A 23,649-nucleotide genomic window follows, 5' to 3' on the forward strand; every position below is an offset into this window, starting at 1 on the left:
GTATGTTTTCATGTAATTTGCAGACATCTTATAGAATTCCTCGTTTTTTTTTCAGAGCATTGTCAAATTTTTAACAAAGCTCTACTGTCAATGTTAACATAGGTATTTAATGCATCAACAATTCCCATGTTGATATTTATACTGAAATCGAGATACAAGTTAATATTTATGGTAGAATTTTGTTAAAAAATTGTTAACGCCGCTCAAAAGACAAAGAATTCAATACTTAGTTTATATTTTTTGAGAAAGGAACAAATGTTCATTTTTTAAACTGACTGAATGAACAATTGTATGACTGCGGTCCCTTAATACCACAAAGAGGGATAATATGAGTCAAGGGGTACGGGAACTTGCTCCCAGATTTCAAGGGTAAGGCCTAAGTCCTGCATCGTTGGGTCCCAAAACTAAGACTTCACATTCCCGTAACCATCATAAATGGGTGAGAGCAAGGAGATGCATGTTTTTGGCATTTGTTTGCCTCCGTAAGAAAATCTCTGATGAAAATTTTTGGCTTTCATCTCCTAGATCAAGAAACGTCTCCCTGAATATTTCCGTCGTTAGTTGCGGTATGGTATTTGGAGGAGGGGACCGACAGCTGAGGTTATTTGCGCCATGAGGGAAGGGTGTGGATGGAAGGGTGGAGAGAAACCTGGCGTCGGCGTTAGCCTGCTCTTAACGAAAGGCGTCAAGGGGACCACGGCTTAACGTCCCATCCGACGGACGGAGTGTTGCGCTTCAAATGTCCTCCACACAACATTCTAGCAGGGGTTGGGCAGTCTCTGAAAATTCTCTGCCACTGCCGGGATTTGAACCTGAGCCCGCAGGGTGGGAAGCCAACACTCTAGCCACCACACCAACCCGATCCCCCCGTTAGTTGCGAAAGGGTTAAATAAGCACCAACAACATAACAGCGATCAATTTCCCAGATATATCCCAGGGATTTCAGTTGGTAAGGTTATTGATAACATTACAGTTTTTCTTTGCAAAATATGGCTGAAAGTCTCAAAATGATGAACTCCTATCTGACTAAAAACTCTTGCCACAAGGTGATGAGCCTTGTATCTCGCCTCCCATTCGCTCTTTTATATTGAGCACTCACTCACTCCCTGCTACATTAGAATGTACCGATCACCTCCCAAGGGGTTGTGTTTCATCATATTCAATTCAGTCTGTATGTCATTTCTTCAATCATGTGCATCATGGGGGGAGGGGGGGTTATCCCCCTAAACCCCCCTCGCTGCGCAACTGTTGCTGCTCTGACATTTAAGCATGGTACCTCAAACTCGCTCTCCACATCTCCCTGAAATCAGTGGACTGTTGCTTCTCCCTTAACCTTGAAAGTGAAAGGTACTTCTTGCTAATGGATTGTTTAATTCTTATTAATCATTATTACTCAAACCTATCTACCAATCTTTTGGTAACTCTTCCAACTTCCAGATGTGTACTACAAACTAGCTGATGTAATGTCCAAATAAAATCCTGACCTTAAAATTTTATCAACTCTGCCTTCACTACTTAACTTCCTCTGACCTGTTAACATTCCTTTGTTTTCCATTCATAAGTCTAAAATAAAATAGATGGAAAAATTGCTGCCACTTTTTGTGAGTTGGTGACGACGTCATTAGATTTCTGATTCATTAACTTGTTCTGTTAGAACCTCATTGAGGGAAAGAATCACTCACAAAATTGTAAAAAAATCTGCCCATATGAGGTCTATGCCTGAGACTGGGGGATACCTAACTGAGGCAGTGGCGGGTCCAAATTGGGGTGCATCCCCCCACCCCCCTCGTGGGCATTGTCGAACATTGCAGAACAAAAATTTCAAATTTTTACATGTACTATAAGATGACATTATCATTTATATGTGTATAATCAGTTTCAATAAAATTTTCATAAACTTTCCCAGTGAGAAATGGGTGGTGGAATCCACGTGGAACCCACGTGGAGAATTAACGTGGATACCACGTGTTTTTGGTCGTGGAATCAATGTGGAACCCACGTGGAAATTTGGTGGAAAAATTAAAACAGCTGTTGGTGCTGTCCTAAAACCATTAAAACCTCAACCACTCTATATCTAAACCTTCTATATATGTGTCTATGATTTTTCATGTGCTCTCATGGCTGCCTTTCCACGAATTATATAAAAATAGAATGTGCGATACATTTTCACATAACTAGCGTGGTTTCAGGATGATAAATGACGCAATGTCACCAGAGAGTTAAGTTCCACAAATTAGAAATTCTGTTTAACATTTTATGATAATCACCTCAAATCCACTTGAAATCAACGTGGATTCCACGTGGGTCCAACCACTCAATATCCACCACCACCAAATATCCACCACTCAACGTGGATTCCACGTGGGTTCCACGTGGATTCCACCACCCATTTCTCACTGGGTTGCATTGATTATTTTTTATGAATAATCTGTCCTCTACAGATAACTGCTAGGCACTCCTTTATGCAGATGATACTTCCTGTCTGTTATTTGCAATTAACCCTCCTACCCTCTTGAAATCAGCCCATTCCTCAGTTGATGACATGAACCATGCTCCACCAATAACCTACAGTTAAATAATACTAAAACAACATACATATTTGTTTTTTCATACGAAAAAATTCCAACCAACCTATAGTTCTTTATTTACCCTAAATGGACTTACAATTAGTATTAAGTGCCAAGAAACCACTAATTTTTTGGGATTCACCATAGGAGAGAATCTCTCTTAGAAGGAACAAATTGACAAGCTTACCAGTAAAGTGGCAACGGGACTTTTCAGGATTAGAAGACTCACTTCAGTTATGTATCTTGCAGGAATACTTAATATTATTAACATATTTTACTAAAATTTAGTCCTTACTTACATATGGCATTATCGTCTGGAGTAATGCTCCCCAGGCTAGCAAACTTTTCTCTTTGTAAAAACAAGCTGTAAAAGCAATTGCAGGAATCTCAATTAGAGAACATGGTAGGCCATTTTTCAAATCCTTAGGTATTCTAACCCTACCCAGTCTATTCATTATGCAATGTTCCTACTTTGTTAACGAAAATCTTAGATTATTTCGACCAAATAGCTCCTTCCACTCTCAAGACACCGGAGAGAATAGGGATATTAACCTATCGAGATTCAACTCCAGTTTCAGCAAAAACGGGCCACATTTTACCTGTATGTACTCAAATTTATAATCATCTGCCTCCTAAGCTTAAAAGAATCTCCAAGTCTTTTCTTCTTGAGAATGCCTTTTACTGCATTGCTGAATATTATGAACTATAAATTTTAGGAAAGTATGTATGGCATGTGTCAGTGGTGGATCCAGGGGGGGCTAAGGGGGCTATAGCCCCACCCTTGGTCATCCAATTTACACTAGATGGAATGGTAATTTTTTTTGGACCCCCACTACAGCTGGGAGATTACCCCCTAGCCGCCCCCCCCCCCCTGGTTCCGTTACTGGAATGTGTTAGTATTGTGTGTTTTTATGTAATGATTATTTATGTTTCTCTCTTTTGTAATAAGAAATTTTTTAATTTGACGCCTTACAATGATGGATATAAAGACCATAATATATATACATTATATTATGATAAAAGTAAATGTAGTTCAAGAGAAGGACTGGGCTGAGACAGGATGTCATCTGCTTAACTTGATAAGGCCATTGATTTTTTGCCACAAATAACTATGTATATGTTGGCAGTGGATCAAGAAATGGAAAAGTACACATCTCTCTTTTTTTTAGAACTCCATCAAAAATTGACAGTTTAAAAAAAATGGTGTATAAGCCCTTTCTTCATTGCATGCATTTGGTTGGAAATTATAAACTCATTGACAGTAACAGATTAGTACACCTATGCAAAATAAATATCATATCATTCAAGATTATTTTTTATTAATAACATCCAACATTTTTATAACACTAATATTGTATAGTCCATTCATGCATGACACTTAGTGGCATATCAGCACACACCATTCATAACACCACCAATCATGATCATGCATTCAGAAACATGTATTTGATATGGGAATCCATTTATCTTGTACAACAGAGTCGCAATTTCATTTACTTGGTCAATGTGACATTGATAACCACCACTCACACTTTTATGTCTCACTATCTCATTATTGGTCAAGATAAAAAAATCCAAAATACTGCTCAACTTTTCTCTTCAACGATAGGCATGTATATTAAACAACCTTTTCATAATAGATAAAAAAATCTGAGACAGTTCCAAACATAGAAAGTCCACTCCTTTACTCACACAGTAATAACACTTCTGGCGTAGCCAGAATAAGTCACACAGATATGCGAAGTGCAGGTTGTGCACCTTAGTTTTGCCTCCCAGACAAAGCCATGGGCTCCACGAAAATCACTTGTAATTGACAATATCAGTCTGTTGGATTTTCACCGTTGCTTTTCAACTTTCACTCTCAACACTCATGATTGGAAGGCGTAAACAGGACTTTAATCATGAGCATCACAAATTCACACCATGCCCCTCTCGGCACTTTCAAAAATATCAAGGTTCAGGGCATTGCAAATGTGATGTTCAGTGCCATCATGTGCATTGGCTGCACACGAGCGGCATCTAAGGAACGTAAGGGACCGTGGCGGTGAAGCCCGGTCAGGGAAACCCTGGATATAGAAGCTATTGGCGCTCCCAATAGTCTTGTCCCGGCATGAAAAGCTGCCTGCCCTTCGCTACCCCCAGCAAGGGCACATCGAGGAATCACCACACCCTTCGATGCACTACAATCAAATGCTTGGCGATGAACGACCAGTAATGCGGATGCTGAAGGGAACTGTGGGAATGCAGACTCGGGGAGTGTGCGGAGGGTCACTAAGTGTTCATCACATGGGAAAGGCCTTGATAATAGACGTGCCCTATGGTGAAACACAGCTGGTCTATTTCCAGCCTCTTCCTCAGCTACAAAAACTGAAGTGGGGTACAAAAGTCCATTAGAAATGTGGTTAACAAGGATGCTGGGCCTAGAGTATTCATTGCTATCAACATCACCAACATCCTCAAGCAATATCCAATGCTTGGAAAGAGTACGCTTATTGTCCACCACACCCTCTCCCATCCCCCTAGAGTCATCATAAAGAGTGCGTCTATCCAGCATCACTTCTAACCACCCAGGACGCCAGCCAGCCACTCCTGATGCATGGCTCACCAAAAGGGTTATTCTACGGCGGTGCCGTCTTTGACCTTCCCCAACAGGAGTTGAGGGATCATCCTCAATGTAAGCCATTGTTGTGGCAGGGAAATAATTTCCCTCGATTCCAACTCTCGGCACTGTCTCTCTTCTCTGGGTCCCAAAACCATTCTTGTCTGTATAGAATCTTGGCTGCGATTTTTGTTGCCCATCCTCTGTGTTTTGGTTACCGCCTGCATTGTTTGGAGTTTCTTTACAGTTGCCAAGATCTGTGGACAGTCTCATGAATAACTCAGTTTCTCTATATCTTGGAGGCATACCAAAGTCAATCTCATTTTCCACATAAACGCCGTCTCCCATAGGGCCTGGTGTATGATATATCCTTACTGTATGTAGCAGTAGACGTCCATACCTAACCGATAACTCTGATGCAACTGGACCAGATGTGATGATGATTTGACGGCGGTGCCTCCTCTGGCGATGACCTGGCTCCTCATCTGCTCCATTTCCTCCTCCAACATGCACATCATCATTATCATCCCCTGCATTATCTGGTCCACCATCGTCTTCCTCAGCACCTTCCTCCTCCTCATCGAGGACTTGTCTCTCAGGATCTCTGGCGTTTGGATCAGGCATGAACAAGTATGCACCACTATGGAATTGGGCAGAGGGATATGCAGCAAAAGATAGTGCAACTCTAGCATTAATACCGGCTGCTTTCCGAGTTATGGATCGTAAGAGTCCAGTTCTACCATCTACCAATAGGCGCAAGGCTGCATTTTCCAATTGAACATCCCCTCCAACTTCCATCTTGCTGACTCCGAACCAAGATCTTTCTTTGCCCCTTGATATCAGTGCCCTGGGACACCAACCTCCGCAGAAAATTGTGGCCTTGGAAGCAACAACACCATCAGATTTTTCTCCCAACTGGAGAGAATAAACTGCCAGTGCTAGTGGGGGTAATTCTGCTATGAAAATAACCTCAACAACCTCGGAAGACATTTCTCTTCGTGGGTTCCATCCTCCCCCACTACCACTCCCCATCCCGGAAGACCTCCATTCAGACCCCTCCACTGTGGAGTCATTCCACACGGGATTAATTTGGAAGGTTACAGATGATCCTTCTGGATCTAACACACGAAGAAGAGCTGGGTTCTTTACTGCTACGTGCAACCTAACCAGGTCCTGCCTGTGTTGCGCTAGGGGATTAAAAAGGACAATTTTTCGAAGGGGTTCAGTTGGGGAAAGAGTGACGGGTAACCTCCTTGGTAGTCTTTCATAAGACTCCCTTTCTGTGTCTGGAACTAGGGAGAAGCCTCCCTCATTCTGTGGTTTTGCTCCCACAACTTCCGCTGCTGAAACTACGACCCTGCCTCCTCCAGCCTCATCCACAGCTATTCCACCAGCCTCAGCAACTTCATCATTCCCACTCCCACCACTTCCACCATCCAGCAACACCTGAGCACACCTTGCCTGAACCCTCACAGAATCTCTCAGTCCAGCAAAGAGTTTAAGGGCATAGTCATGCATAACAAATGCTTTAGAAGTCCCCGTTATAGCATCATGGTGCTGAAACAGGGCTAAGGCACGACGAGCTCGCACCAGGCGTTCATAATCACGCTCTAGGAGGGCTTTAATTTTTGCACCACCACTGCTACTAGGGCTGCCTCTAACCCTGGACAAAGCAGCAGTGTACATGATTTCTGCAGATCGCAGGGCAGCTTCCACTTCACGATCAAGGGCTTTCCAATAGGGCCTGGTGGTAAAGTAACCACTCCAATACGCAGGCCTTCCTTCTGAAAATATATCACTATACACAAAGAAGTCTCCTTTTAGAGTTCTTATTGAATGAGGGCCAGCTTGAGTAGCACGTTCCCTGACAACCCGAAAGTAGTCTGCTGGGGTTCCAAAGGAGACGCTGGCTGATGAGTAGTCGGCTGGATGAGTTCGGATGTGCTCAATGATCCGGGAATAAGATTCGTACTGTTGGTCCCATTCCTGTGCATGGTCATAGCGGAAGTCATCTCCAAGAGGTATTAGGGCTACGTTGAATGGAGATAGGGAAGCAGCCCGGGCATACTGCTCCAGTAGAAGGCGTGATCTTTCAGCAACGTTCCGAGCGTCAACTGGCACTGCTCGTGCAGTTGCCTCCGTGTATTCGCCAGCCACTCGCCTGAAGTCAAATGCAAGGCAGACCTAAAGGAACAGTAAAAAATTGGATTAATATGGATATAATATTAATAGAAATAAGTTAGGAATAGCAAATAGATATCCAGTTTCACTTTGAAATATAAATAATTGCATTGTTGAAACATAGATTATCTTGACTTCTATCTAACATAAATATTTCACAGTTTGTTTGACTCTTGCTAAATCAAACAGGGGAAAATCTTGAATGGCAGTAATAATCAAGAGACAGAGAGCTTCATTGTTGTTGCTTAACAGTTATTCACGAAAATATTTTAAATAGGAAAGAATTATGTGTAAAAGTATTTTAAGCAACAAGTTTAAAAAAAAGGTATTTGATTCAAGAAATATTTGATATTGCAAATGATTTTTTAGTGAAGCATCTGCTACCCTAAAAATGAAATCCACTCTTAATTCTTTCAAAAGTCCATTTTGTCATGATAACCAGAAATGATAGCATTTATAATTAATTCAGCTTAAAAATCGGAGACAAAAATTTCACCATCTCTAATAAAAGATGACTCAAGCATTTCCTCTTCAAGTTTTGATCCATTCTAGTAACATCGCCACTTACTGACCTGAGGAAGTTTTTTGATTTGATGGCATTGATTATTTTAAATTTCCCCTTAACTAATGTGGGTACTTGGGAACAAAGCTTATCATCCCAATATGTGTATCATTGTCATAAAAAAAAATTTTCAGCAGTAAATATTCTATTTAGTCAATAGTTTGAGGCACCCCCTGGTGATATTGCTTCATTTTAAATATAAAAATTTAAAAATTTCACATGCATATGTGTAATTGTGGATGACCAGTTTCCTCGTGGTGTGACATCATCAAAGTTTTTTATGTTAATAAAGTAAATATACCATTAATTTTGAGCAATGGCTCTCCAAATTCAGAGTATAATCAGTGCTTGATTGCTCAAAGAAGTTGGAGATTCGCCATCATTAAAGCTTACTCTAAGTATTGTAATGATTGCATATTGGTTGTCGTAATACATAAATTTTTCATTGAAAACACTATCTAATATCCTGATATGATATGACTCTTAAAATAAAAACTAATATTTATTATTTCTTTACCAAAATATATGAGAATAATTGGAAAAAATGAAGTTACAGAAACTTCTTAATAGATGCAACAGTTTTTAATCATCGTTTATAAAGTTCAGAGATAAGTTATACCACCAAATCTATACCTGGATGCATAAGAGCTTCTGAGTTAAATCTAATTTGTTTATGTTTTGGTTTCTCTGAGTTCTTTCTTCTTCCTTTCTCCATTCCACCTTTGCCCTACTCACTGTCCTTCCTATCCCCTTCTCAAGACATAAACAACATCATATATTTGCTCAGTGTGACCAATGATTATTTAAATGTTGGCTTAGGTCAAAATCTGAGCGATGGTAGAGATTTTTAAGGTGGCTCAGTCAAAGCTTGAATGCTGTGTGGAGGGCTTTTCAAGTTCAGCACTTCATCTGTGGTCAGGTGGTGGTTCCTTAGCTGACTTTTATTTAGAGGAAGCTAGTGCTGATGCAGGATTTCTCTCCACCCTACCTGCTCCATCCTTGAAAATAACCTGAGCTTTTGGTCACCTCCGAAGACTTTCCTTTCAACTTTTTTTTGTCCTGAGCACAGAGAGGCAGCACTAATAACAATTGGGCCCTGCATTTTATATTAATGCTGCCCTAAAAAAATTGTTTGTATTTTTCCTAAGAACTGATAAAAATATGGGCATTTTTTCAAATTATTTCTGAGAAAAATCATCCTCAAAAAGTCAAAATTTGGGTGTTTGGGCAAACATAGTTCTGAGATCAAGTTTAATTTTCCTATGTTGTTGGTAGGATAAACTATATTTTCACTAGTGGATTGTGACAGAGTTTTTATTTAATGCTATGTTGCATATATGGACAAATAATAGACACAACCTAGTAATTGTGCATATATTAAAGGCTTCTCGTATGTATATCTTTCACCATAATGAAGAACTTTGTTAAGTATACTAACCTGAGGATGTGGTCCACATGAGTGTTTGATGGAGTAAATATCAAATGGCTGGTTATGAATAAGAAGAGAGGTCTCAGGAGAATCACCTATGCCAGCTGAAAAAAAAATGCAAATAACATGAGTTGAGTTGGTGGTCAAAGAAAAAATTAACCTTAACATTCATCAAGAAATTTAATGGATTTTTGGTCTTAATTAGTGGCTAAATTAAATGTTTACTCTTTAAGCCAATGTATTTATTATTTAGGAGGTCAATGGCCTTAAAGTGTTATCCATTGATGATCTTTTGGATAAACCTGTGTCAAAGTTTAAAAATATACATACATGGTTTTGTCTCTCTTGGTGTTTGAATTGACATGGTTTTACCCAGAAGAACATTTGTGGACATCATAGAACTTTAAGGTTTAAACCAATTTATAGAGTTAAAAAAAATATCTTTGAGATATGCTTTAAAGTAGGTGTGCTAAAGGTTTTTGATCCACAAATTAAAAATTATCGATTATTTAATATTTATGATAAAAACTTGAAGAAAATTTATTTATAACAATTCAGCCCTTTTGAGATGAGATCTGTTTCATTTTCCTTAGTTGAGGTAACTTATCATGCATTAAGCATTTGGCACTAGAAAATGGTTTTGAACTTAAGTCAGAAGAACATAGTGACTCTAATTTGCTTTTTCAAGGAGAAATTATTTTCATCTTTTGCATGTCAATTAATTTTCTGGGAAAAATAGAAGTAAATTTCAAATGTGATATATTTATTGGAGTATTGAGCATTCGCTATCTTAATTATAATATATTCCTATGAAATACAAGGCTTTTGCTTTTCTGTTGAGAATATAGGAGTCGAAATATTTTTTCCAGCTATTTAGGAAATATATATGTATTAAGATTACCTAATCCAACCCTTGGCATTTGGGTACTTTCCCATCCTTGCTTCCAGATGAAGTCCATCATCTGTTGTTCCGCCAGCCACTGCTTCCAAGCATAATGTATTCTTTGAATTACAGCACCACGTGACACTCCTGATGCTTTGAGAAGATATGGCATGGTTGAGCCATGGCCGAAAGGATCAACAGCCCATCCTGTTTGTGGACTGACACCCAATTGACTTCGCATCCATTGGTGGCCTATAGAAAATAGAAATATCACCCTGATGAGACAAAGAAATATGACATGAGGAAAAGGAATCTGCTCATCAAAACGTTATGCTCACATGAGTGGTGGTTAGTTAATGAAGATTTGAAGAAGATACGACTAGTTTACTTACAACAGTCGATCAAAACCTTTGGATTGTACAGTTTAAAAGATAAGAATTATCTGCAGGGATCACAATTAAGCACGGTTAATCCAAAGCAAAGATGTGTTTAATGTGCAAAGCTAAAATTTTTAAGGAAGGATAATGCTATTCAAATAAAATGGGTACGGTTACATTTTTACAAATAAGTAAAATTCAATATCTTTAAATAAGTATTTCAATCATGATTAGCAAATGATTCAAAAAAATTATTTTAGGGAAATTAGTATTTTATTCTCATTTCTTAAATTTGGTAGTTGCATAGAGTAAGTATACTCAATGGTAGTTGCTTTAAATTTTCAAATGGCATTAGTATGTTATAGAATGTTTTTTTGCTGCTTGATAAATGTAGTTGAATGATTTTCACAATACCAAAAGCTTGATACCCCAATGGAATTATTTCTGAGAGAAATATCCCTTCGACATCCGAAATCTGGTCACACAGCTAGTTACAAATTACATAGAATAGATGAAGGAAAGTCCTTGGTGTGAACTAATCTTGTATAGTTGGCAGTGTATCTGCAAAGATTCTTACTGGGTTTAGAATCCTTGAATGGATATGTAATACGTAGATCACATAACTCTTCAAAGTTTGAGTTATTAGGTTGAAACCTGCATTACTATGTATTTACATTTAACCCAGATTTACCTTCAATTAATTGGTCCAGCATAGCATAAAGATGTGAAGTCGCTTCATCTGTCATGACCCATCCTCCCGTTGCTATTTCCAGTCTGCCATCCTCCACTAGTCGCTTCACTATCCTCCGCTTAGATGGATGGGCACTAAAAGTAGAATATGATAATTTAAGAAATCTTAAATAGGCTGGTCCTATCATAAAATAGATTTTACAGTGGCTGTTCCCTTAAAAATTGCTAGTTTCTTTTTAGTCTCTCTTTGTAATTTCATAATCATATCATAATTCATATCACATTGAACTTAGAATTCTTTTCAGCAATAATCAAAAACTATTATTTTCAGCATTTATATAGATATCTATGGCTTGGTGGTAAAAGTATCAATGTCAAAATTACTCATTACGCTGCGTACTTTTCAGGAGAGCAGTCTCAAGTTAAAATGGAAAATTCAACCTTATTTTAAACTGAAGCTAAAAATATGAATGAAAAATGAAAAAAAATGAATCTACTTGAAATTTTCAGAAAATTATTACTTAAAATCCCTTCTACAATTGTGTTTTTCAACATTTATTATTTTAATTATTTTTTTAAGTGTTCAATAATGTTTTGTGAAAATGGCCTAAAAACTGCTATAACTTTTTTTCATATTTGTTTCAGACATTGGCCCTTTTTTCACTTCATAGTTCCCAATCTACAGATGTATAGTTACAGAAGTGTAAAATTTTGACATGGCTCTTTTAACACCAAGCCACAGATTTATACTGATAATAATTCATATCACTGATCACAGCATGAAAGTTTAAATGGTGCATCAAGTACGCAGCTCGGAATTAAGGCAAGGGGGGATTTTAGGAGCATTTAGGGGTATGGAATGTGGGAGGTGCGGTTGCCCTTCCCCAGAAAATTTTTATGATAAATGGTCCAAAATTTAAAGCTTTTGGTCCAAACTTTTAAAGCTTTCTGAGGGATATTTTATTAATCATTACACTATTCTAAGTAACATTTATCCAATTAAGTAAAATGGATTAAATTTTAAAATTTCTCTAAGTTCTGGGGGGGGGGGACTGTCAAACCTCCCCCCCTCACTGTGCCACTGCCTAGCATAGAGAGTTCGAAGGGAAGGCCTCTTTTCCTAGTCCAATCCTTCATAAAAAATGAAATAAATAACCTCTGCTAATATAGTTACCTTTCCCACCACTCCGATAGAAACGATATCTCTGTCCAGATGAAGGTCATGTTAGGGTACTGGACCATTTTGTCCACCATATTGTCCAGGATCTGCCGTGTTTGATAGTGAAAATAGCTGTCAAAAGTCCTCAGCCATCCTGGATCATTGTGAGAATGCGGGACCACTATGACCTGAAAGGAAAAAAAGTGAGAATCATGAATGACAATTTATGGAAATTGAGCAAATAATCAGTGTAGGTAATAGAAATTTAGATTTTAGACTTTCTGATCCTTTTATTACCCTTATGAGGTTTATTTTAAACTTTTCAAAGCATTCTGTAAACTTATTTTCTACATTTTAAATACCATATTATATATTAAGCACAGTTTTTTCTCGCCAGACAAATATAATACGTAATATCTAAATTTGGAAAGGATTTTTCTGTCATAGAAGTAACTATTGGATGCAATGCTGTCAAATCAAATATAAAAAATTAGAAAACTGAAACTGCAGAATTTTGTAGGTCTTTAATTTTCGCTTGAAAACATCCTATTTGGTCCAGTTTCATTAAAAGACAAACCTTTTTTGGGAATTTAAAAAGACTATCATGAAAATAATTTTGTACGACCTGCAATCGTCCATTCATATTATCACTTCCTTAAAAAAGACGTTGCAGCATGTTTTCTTCTGGGAAAACGCATAAGTTTTCCTTGTGATCGCCGCAATATTTTCCTCGTTGTAAAATGGTCACATGTTACGGTATTTAAGTTGGCCAGATCGTTCAGCGACCAATTTATGTTCAAGTATTTCTGAGGAAAAGAATTCAGCTACCATCTAAGGGTGCGTAAATAGAGCATGTACCAAGGCCGTAGCAAATTGGGGGAACACAGGGTATAGAGGGTTCAAGTACCAAGAAATGTTCAGGAGATATTGCCTTGAGTAGTCCATATACTAAAAAAAAAACCACACCCAAACAGTGAAAAAAAATCGGTTCAATGCCGTGGCACGTACTAGTCTTTCCTTGTTGGAGAGCGGGGCTTTGAACACATCCATCCAGGGAATCAAAACTGAAGACTACTGAAACTGCAGACTGCAGTTTGAAGAGTTCTAACTTTCGTTTGAAAATATCCTATATGGTTCAGTTTCATTAAAATGGCAAAAATGTTTTGGGAATTGAAAAAGCCTGTCTCTGATCATTAAAAAATTTTGTTCATCATGCAATCGTTATTTCATATAATCCCTTCCCTAAAAAAACACATTGTTTTCTTCTGGAAAAAGGCGTTAGTACTCCTTGTGATTACCGCGAATTTTTCCTCGTCGAAAAACGGTTTCACGCAACGCTATCTAATATGACCAGATTATGGCCTTAAATGTTCCATCTACACAGAAACCTCCGCGAAATGCACTTAAAAAACCGCACCCGAATTGTTTCTCGGCCTGCTGCACGTGCTAGTTTTTCCTTGTTGGAGAGCGGGGCTTTCAACTGTATCCATCCCCGCTGAAGAAGCCGTACTACCCTCATAGAAAAAGGGAATACTGAGCCTTAAAAACCGTGGTTAGTAAATACTATAAGAGTTCGATACTGAGGGGTAAATGGAATGGGATTCTGCGAGGGTGCGTGAAATGGTCTTTTGGAAGAATAAAAGGTCGTGGGGAACACTTTCCACAAGTAGTTTGGGCGGCGCCTTCGACTCAGGAATAAAAAAAAGCGAGTCAACCTCGAATCTCTTCTGCGAAGAGCATACAATGAGCACGGAAAAGAAATAGGAAGTGAAGTTTAGGAGCAAGGAAGGGGCGGTGTGAGGAGTTGGCACAAAAGAGATGAATGGGATTAGTTCTGAGCACAATGCGCTTTCTTGTGTGGGGGGGAAGTGGACAAGACGGCGGAAGCAGGCATATAAAAAAAAGGACAACGCAAGGGCGAAACGGAATGGTGTGTGGGTGTAGAGAAAGGTCTGGATTCCCGCTTTCTTTATATAATCCACATCGCCACATCCTATTTCCCCTCTCTTAATTCCAACGTCTTTTTCATTAGTTCTCCTTCTTTGGACCCCTCCCACTTGTATTTCCCTCCCACAGCCCATTAAGGTCATCTCACTACATTGAGCCTTAATTTCATTTAGCCGGGCTAATTACAGGAAGCGAGGGGAAGGCATGTTTTCCCCCCGTGAGTTTTGTGCCACACGTGATGTACTCGGATCTTATTTCTTAAAAAAAACGTGTTCTTTCCAAAGTGGGGCCTCAGTCAGGGAACGCTACCCACCCTCTTGAATTTCTTCTGCTCGTTCTTGCTTTAAAAATATCTTTTTTATTAAATTTAAGTGGAAGAATCACTCCCTGTTGACTTTTATTTTCTGGTTTTGCGTTATTCGGTGAAAACGTCTTTTGCTATCTTGAAATTATCTGAGCATATGGAAAAATGGTGTATGGCAAATGGTAACTAAGTCACAGGATTGAGTGATAACAGGTTATTTTTAGTATCGGAAGTTACAAAAATTTAGAAAATCATCGAAAATGTTCCAAAAAAGAATGTTTAAACTTTTGTCGGATTTCCGCGCGGGGAAGATATTCTTGAGAATGAGTGACGAGCCGGTAGCCGAAACGTCGGCGCTCTTCGAATATCTTACCCGCGGGAAAACCCGAGAAAAGTTTAAATATCCTGTTCGCCGGGAAAATGTAAAATCATGCGTTCCAAAAAAGCATCAATCTCTTTTTGTTCCCGTTTTTCCATTGCAATAACTCAAAGACTCTCAAAACTGCGGACTTAGCATAATTTTAAAAAAAAGAAAAATCTTAGAACTCTTTTTCTGCACTTTCTGTTTACAAAATGCAAAAAATACACATGTGGATATAACGAGACATGATTTTCAAATTTTTGGGACCAAAAATTGTTGACAAGGGTATACTTTATATACCCAGGAAATTTCAAGCTAATAAAATGAGTTTTTAACGAGTAATGTGTATGAAATGAAAGACAAGTCTAGCGTGAGGTAAATGTCCTCTTCACGTTCACTTTTAGTCATCTGTTGTTAAAAGGAGAGCCTTCAAAGTCTTAAAATGAAATGAAATTATCAGTATAAAATTAAACAGCAAATAGCACCTTGAAGAGGAGGAGTAAATTAAGTCTTAACAAAAAAAAAAGTTTACCCCTCCTAGGAAAATTGTTTCCCATCCTTAAGCCATGACCTGTCTATGACTAAGCTCTCATGGACAGATGAAAGGGACTCACACTTCAGTAAACAATGTATGCTGGTATACACCGGTTTGTGTTGATGACGTGCAGCTTTGAAACTTGGGTCGTATAAACAAGTGTACGTGAAAATATTACGTTATTCACTATGGAAAATTTAAATCTGATCCTTGGATATGCTCCTTATTTTCGTGAGAAAAATTTAGCGTTTTTGGAATTTGAATTCTTTATAAAAATCTTGATTCCGGTGAAATTCAAAATATACCACGACGCTTTTAGTGGGAAATGATTTTGCGTACCTAGAACTACGAAAATCGCTATTTTGGCCTAAGACGATTTTCCTATGAATGTAAACATTTAACAGTTTACTTATTGCTATGTCAAATAATTATTGCAGTCAAAACGCTACATCGGAACTCTGATATTAGTTACACGATTTAATATTTGGCAGCTCCTGAAGTTAGACTTCCTGCCAAGTTTTCGTGCCCTGTTGGTATAACTAAGTCACAGGCGTGAGTGATAATTGGCTAATTTTAGTATCTGGAAGTTACAAAAATTTAGAAAATCATTGCGAATGTTTCAAAAAAGCAACAATATCTTTTATTCTCGTTTTACCCGTTTCAATAACTCACTAACAATTACAACCCTAAATAGCCAAAAGTACGGGTGTCTAGTAGCAAAATATCGGTGTTATAATGGGTACTTAAAGTTAAAATCGAAATTTTTATAATATTTATGAGAATCTTAGCCACATAATTAAATTAAATATATGTTATTTTCTAGTTACACTATCTAAATTTATCTGCTCCAAAATTTAAACTTCCCGCCAGGCGTACGTGCCAAGTTGGCGTTACTGTCACAGGCGTGACTGATAACAGGTTAATTTCAGTATCGGAAGTTAAATAAGTTAAGAAAATCATAGCAAATGTTCAAAAAAACATCAACATATATTTTCTTCCGTTTTATCTATTTTAATAAATCTCTGACAACCTTAAAACTCTAAATAGCCAATAGCTCTGGTGTACAGTAACAAAATAAAGTTGTTTTACTGTTTAACAAGTTAAAATCGAAACTCTGATGTTATTTATTGGGAATAAAAAATAACACAAGAGTTTCATATACCGTTGTCATAGCGTTTCATATACCGTTTCTCCCGCTGTCATAAATAATTGCCGTCAAAATCATGAAGTTCCTTGGAGAGGTCATAAAACGGTGGCCTGAATTGACGCAACGGTGGCGTCAGAGACAAATGCTCGATGAATTTAGCCTACAATTTTAAGAATATGGATTGGTCTCCCGCAGTTCTACTTTCCGAATCCTTCCCTCTCTTATTATCCCCCGGTTTCATCGGAAGGCATTCCCATTCATCCATGCATTTCTCATTCCCAACGGAGTTTATGGCCAGGGACGTTAAGAGCTACCAACTCTCATGCCTTCGCTATCGAGGAGGGCGGAAAATTTTCGGCCCTCAAGACTGCTGTAGATTGATATTAGTTCCCTCCCCTTCGGATCTTCCCAAGTTTTTATACGCCACCGTAAACTTCTCCGGCGCGAATAATAGCTCCTCGTTATAACTTCCTCTCTATCTTTATCAGCCTATTGAGGAAAAACTTGTCTGGTGCATTTCTTGCGTTCCTTTCCAGATTCTGGACTGAAATTCCTGACGGAAGATAGGTGGGTGTTGGATTCTTGGATCTCGGTCATACAGGTATTGGAAGGGAGATGCTAAAACCATAAAATTGAATAATTATGATTGGGATAGGTTCGTAGAATTTTTAGCCATAATTAAAAATGTTTCGGCTGGCTGTTAATGGCATTTCCCAGTTAAGGCTCTCGGACTTTGCGAACTTCATCGAGCATTGTACGCTTGATAATTATTTAAATTATAAGAAATTATGGGATAAAAAAATTTATTTCCATACCACCGAAAAAAGCTCTGTTCGGCCTTTTACATCGGGGTTATAACCATGATAACAATTTTACGTACACAAAAACCATGCCCTGGATAGGGGTACCTTACCCAGGCGAGACTCGAACCCGTGACCTCCTGTCTGGTTTGACGAGGACTTTACCCCGCCACCACCGAGGCCAGCAAATTTCATTCATTCAATTTTGTTCATGAGATAGGTCACAATTTAAAAATTTTATTACAAAAATTAAGCTGATTGTGACAACTTAAGAATAATTGACCCCGTGTTAACTCTTAATGTAATTCCTCACCACAAGATTTTCATTGTCAATTTTATGCAGAAAGATGGTGATGCTTAGAACCTTAATGGCAAATCACAGTTATCTTAGGCGCGGTTCTCAAAATACTGCTGCATCTATCTCAGGAAACTCTTGTCTAATTTATTATAAATTTAACATTTGTGATAAATAGCAAGTTTGTTCGGGATACTAAGCGGTCGAATTTGATATCAATTCAGTAGAACTGAAATCAAAATACAGTGATACATTTGCAATTGGTTTGAATATGGATATATTAAAAAGTAATTTCCCCACTTATCTTCACCTGCGGGTGCAATTTCGTCAAAATATTCCAAATATTTAGGGAAATAAACTGGGAAAAACCTGGATAAAAGTTGCTGGTTACAGAGCATTCCGTTTTTACTAGCTCCAAACGGTCCACCTCAAAAGTACTCCATCGCGAAAGTTCTCTTTCTTAAAAATTGATTGTTTGAGGCGTAACTTGGTGAAAGCGATTCATAATTAAATTAAAAAAGAAGAACTTTGTGCTTTCACATTAATATTTATTCACGACCATGGTTTCAACGTTAGACGTCATCATCAGGTGAACATCCTTTTATACCAGATGGACCTCTGTAGAGTTCACCTGATGATGACGTCTAACGTTGAAACCATGGTCGTGAATAAATATTAATGTGAAAGCACAAAGTTCTTCTTTTTTAATTTAGTTCTCTTTCTTATTAAGTGGTTGAAAATTCGTGAAGTATTTCAAAATTTTGTTGTTAAGTACGCCTCAGTGAACCCGAAATATTTATTGTCTCTCCTTTGCGCTAAAGTAATGATTGATAGTGCGTCACATGTTTCTGTGAAGTATGTTCGTTTTTTTCTGAACCATGGACGAGGTATAGATACAGGAATTGGGTTCATCTCGTCATTTTTTTAAAAAGGTTTTTGAATTAATTTGCTCTTATTTTGGAACAAAACCTTTTCCTTTGTGTTAGTTCCCTTTTACCCTCGGCGCGTGTGATTAAAATAACAAAATTTCGTAACTTTACCTTTCGTGTTTATTTTCTTGCTAATGAAACCGCGAAGTGAAAGACGGTTCTAGCGTGCAAGTTTTGTTAATTAAGAAGTGCCCCGTTGCGGAAGGATACCGGGGTCATTTCGTTATACCCAAGGTTGCACTTTCACCGATAAACATCGCGTCTTTTCGCAAATATTGTAAAGAATTCCATGTCCATGACAACTTGCTTGTTTTACGTAGTGTCCTTGCGAAAAGACTCCATATGGTTATGGTTTTATCTTTTCCCTGAGAAAATATTCTGTGCCCAAACCAGTGGCGCAGCGAGGGGGGTTTTGGGGGATAAAACCCCCAGAGAAATTTTTAAGTTTAATCCATTTTACTTTAATGGATTAATATTACTTATAAAATAATGTAAGGATTAATAAAATATCCCTCAGAAAGCCGTAAAACTCACCATTTTGAACCGTTTATCTCAAATATTTCTGGGGGAGAGCCCCCGCATCTCCTGCTACCCCTGGTGGGTATTACATACCCTCCAGACCCCCAGCATTAGTTGAACCTAAAACTCCCCTAGCCTTAATTCTTGACTACGCTCCTGGCCCCAACTTCTTTTATTCTTTAAATACGAAAAACTTCTCAAGAATCTGGGAGAGTCAAAGGAGGAAGAAGGAAATGTAATTTACGTTTGTGAAATAAATGAAACTGTTGGCATGGTATTACAACGACGTGTGATGGCAAGTGAACGTTATGAGCATTGCAAAGCAAATTGAAAGGTAGGCTTGTTACTGTGTTAAACATTGCAAGGTATATGATGGGGTAATGAAAGGGGTACTTGAATGCTTGGATAATGGACGTCTCGTTGAAGTTACTAATTTGCAGGTTTTATATATCTATTTCTTTTACTCATAGTGATTCAATCTTGTTATAAAATTTAATTTAATTATTGTTTGTGTTTTCTTGATAAAGTATAATTATGAAATTTTAATTTTTCCGAGCGACGAAAATTGTCATTTTTTATAGGTATTGTAAATAGGTTTCAATTATTTGCAGATTTATTGGAAAAGATTAGGAGTTATAGAAATTATAGAGCTGTATTCTGTCCGTTTTCAGTGTTTTCTAAAGAGCTGCGTATTGGTAGCATTTAATCGGAAGATCTCTCCATATACCTGAGCATTGGAGAAGGATAAAGGCTCAAAATATTGGAATACCTAGTTGAAAACATAGTTTCCTTTGCTGTTTCATCTTTGAAAAACCAGTGGCTTTCACGACGGAAATATAAACGTTTGATTCGATCGATTTTGAACTAGACCAGAAATGATCTTCAACGAGAAAGCCGATTTGGGACGTCTCGTTAGTGGAGCGTAGATGAAATTTCAACGAACGGCACGTGGAGTCAATGGAAACGCCGCACCGCCACTATAAATCTCCGTTGGAGGAAATTCTGAAAAGCATTCGCGGAAAGGAGTAAATTGACAAGGAAGTACATTAAGCCCGCGCTCCCCACTGATTCCAACCCGCACTTTAAGAGTCGATAGGCATATATTTTTTTTTCGTCGCAAAAGCACCCTTGGTACCCTTCAACCCATCCTGTGTGTTGGGCTCAAACCACACACGCTGAAATCAGCGCGGGCCGATGTACTGAGGAGGGACTTGCACAAGTGCGGACATGCTCTCGGGTTGCCCGAAGTGATAAATGGCGTTAGCGACGAGCGGCGTGCGATGATTGTTGATTGAGGATGTTGGAGGTTGTCAGGTAGGCAGGGGTTGACTGATGCGAAAAGATGGATGGATTCGATGCGTAGATCCCCTTTCGCGGGGGGGCGGAGATGGAAACTCGAGAGGATATAGGTTTGAAGGTCGGGAATTCTTTTTTTTTTTCGAAAATATGATACCACGAGGTGAAAAAGTGCGTGGGTTTACGATGAAATTGATGTGATGACTACAGGAGCTATCAGGAAATACCGTGAGCGCATGAAAAATTCGGTAATAATACAGTGTGAATATAGTTTGATACCATGAGTACATGAAAATTTTGGTTGTAATATAAAAATAATATAACTAACTTTATTCCACTCATATGCAATCACATTACCACAGAGAACCAATTAACAAGTGTGGAACATATTAGTACCCCTTGTGTAATCGTTTTGGGGCTACTATCATACTTTTTTTATACAGGAATGGTGCCATCAATACATTGCAAATAAATTTCTTTCACTGAATTCAGTGATATATTTTTTTAAATTATCGTTTGCATTCAATTGTGATATTCCAGTAATGTTCATGCACACAATACTACTACACATGGTAACTAACTTGCTTTTAGAAATGCATTACAAATCCGAATATATAGTTTGTAATGAATGAAATAGGTAGGATTATTTTTAACTGTGTGAAGTTATTTGATTTTCTCAGTTTACACAAATGGTATGAGTATTAATGTGCCAAACGAAATAGAGGCATTGATTATTTATAAACGGGACCAATTTTCTAACTAAAATATTCAATTGCATGTTAGAATGAAGCCTAAAATCATGCCCTACAAAAATATACCATAAAAAATTAAAAATGTAAAAGTATTGTTTGAAGGTCGGGTGAGAATTTTTTTTTTCGAAAATATAATATCGTGAGGTGAAAAATGCGTGGGCTTACTATGAAATTGATGTGATGGCTATAGGAGTTAGCGAGAGATACCGTAAGTGTACGAAAAACTCGGTAATAATATAGTTTGTACTGAATGAAAAAGGGAGGATTATTTTTAACCGTGCGCAGTTATTTGCTTTTCTCAGATTATAAAAATGGGATGAATATTAATGCGCAAAAAAAATAGAGGCGTTAACTATTATCGAACGAGAGCGATTTTCTAACTAAAATATTAAACTTTTTGTAAGGATGAAGGCCCCAAACATGCCCTTAACAATTTAAATATGTTTAATGGACATAAATTTACGATGGGTAAAATTGTTTTTATGCATCACTGGCCTTTACTTAAAGTATACATTGGCATGCGATAGAATGAAAACTCATTTATATTTCTTGGAGCATTCTTCGCCATATAATTTAGTAAACCCATGATATATCTGGTAGATAATGTGCATTATGTTGTATATTTCATGAAGGCACGTAGAAAGGGCCAAAACGCGCCAAAATAGAAAGATGAGGAAAAAGGCTAAAAAAATATGGGAATATTGAGTGGTATTGGCAAAGGTATATTTTATATACGAGGCTTAGTATTTATGATGAGGGGTGGCGCTGTAATAATAATTTCTTCAGGTTGTTTTTTAAAGGTAAGAACCATCGAAAAACTCAGTGGGTTCGCAGGAATTTTACGCACCCCCTAATCTATTGCTTCCCGAAAGTATATGGGTCGACCTTTCCTCTGGAATAATTTTGACGGGGGGGGGGGGAAAGGGTTTAAAGGAACGTCAGACTTAGTCAGACACTAAGCCCGACATTTTTAGCAGCAAGGAAGTGAATGGAGAAGAATGAGACGCTCAGAAATCCCAGCTGAAAGCTTATCGATGATGGAGAGGCTTTTTTTCCTTCACTCAAAAGCCGAAGCGAGCGAGAGCTTTAGGCTTTCGCATTTTCGATTGCACTATGATGCATGTTCATGCTTTCAGTGCAGTTGAGGTAGAGATCGCTCCTCTTTCGCCGTAACTATCGTCATCTGTCGCGATCGCAAAATGCGTCCTTGAAACGCTCTTTGGAATGCCTACTTCAATTACGATCGCGGCAGCAGTAATCGTATCATCGATCAAAGCCGCCGACAGCGTGGGATTCGCAGTTGTTCGCGGTGGAGCGAGTCACTTGCCTACGGAATAAATCATGAATCCTGTGGCAATGATTTCGAATACATCATCAATCGCGTGGTAGAAACGTTGAAAATACTTGCTGAAAATAATTATCCCCAAAACCAGTGATTGAAGTCATCATCATCGTAAGCCAACATAGTTTGACGCAGCTCTCCGTTCCGCCATACTCTATGCTAACCTTGTCATAGTGACGATTCATCTTTTTTTCATACTGCATGACCCGTTCCACGTAATTCGTTCGGGGCCGTCCCCAGTAATTGTCCTGTATGCATTTGTGAAAGTCTCCTTCAAATCATTTTCTGGTTCGGGTAATACTTCTACGTCATCCGCAAATAACAAAACACTAACTCTTTCTCCGTGTCATACTGACAACCAAAGCATTCTCTTTGATCGACGGCATTCTCTGCGTAAACATTGAAATGCATGGGGGATAGTGCATAACCTTGTCGAATAACGTTCGTATCTGTTCAAATTCGTGACCTTTAAAGGGGAGAGAATAATACCATAGGTTTAAATAGCATTTTATTGCCAAAAAATATTAAAATAGTGTGACTTTGAAAAAATCAATCTAGAAAAACTATAGAGTATAATATCTTATCACATAGTATCCGTTATCATCCTTTTCTCCCAAAATTTATGATCAGCAAAACCTATATACCTTACCTTTTATTTATTGAATCTATTCCCATTCTAGAAAAAATGATTGCTAGGAATTTGTTTTGCGCATTTTGATGCGTAAGTTCGCAATTTGGCAACGTTTCCCCACTATACTTTTGTACTATCATTATTTTGCAGGATTTATTCACAATCATAGAAGAAATAATTTTGCCGACTCCATTTTTGAAACATTATTGATTTTGAACAGAAAGGAAATTTTTTTGCAAGTAATATTGTATTGAAATGAATACATGTATTGCCATGCATTCTCCATATTTTTAAAAGACATTTTGCTCAGAAGGCTTATTGAAGTAATAGCTAGGTAGTTACAT

The 23,649-nt window shown here is 38.0% G+C and overlaps 1 protein-coding gene across 1 annotated transcript in view; it reads right to left on the reverse strand.

Moving 5' to 3' along the window:
- Positions 1–3,869: 3,869 nt before the first annotated feature.
- The window catches only part of LOC124163413 (alpha-mannosidase 2), a 1,009,237-nt gene continuing 989,457 nt past the window's right edge, over positions 3,870–23,649 (reverse strand). The window contains exons 3-7 of the mRNA XM_046540303.1: positions 12,463–12,635; positions 11,290–11,423; positions 10,240–10,473; positions 9,348–9,442; positions 3,870–7,350 (exon numbers count right to left, since the gene is read on the reverse strand). Of these exons, the coding sequence (XP_046396259.1) occupies positions 4,525–7,350; positions 9,348–9,442; positions 10,240–10,473; positions 11,290–11,423; positions 12,463–12,635 (3,462 nt within the window). The 3' untranslated portion in view covers positions 3,870–4,524. The remainder of the gene's footprint in view (positions 7,351–9,347; positions 9,443–10,239; positions 10,474–11,289; positions 11,424–12,462; positions 12,636–23,649) is intronic.

This window comes from Ischnura elegans, chromosome 8 (genome assembly GCF_921293095.1).
Source record: "Ischnura elegans chromosome 8, ioIscEleg1.1, whole genome shotgun sequence".
Classification (NCBI taxonomy): Eukaryota; Metazoa; Arthropoda; class Insecta; order Odonata; family Coenagrionidae; genus Ischnura; species Ischnura elegans.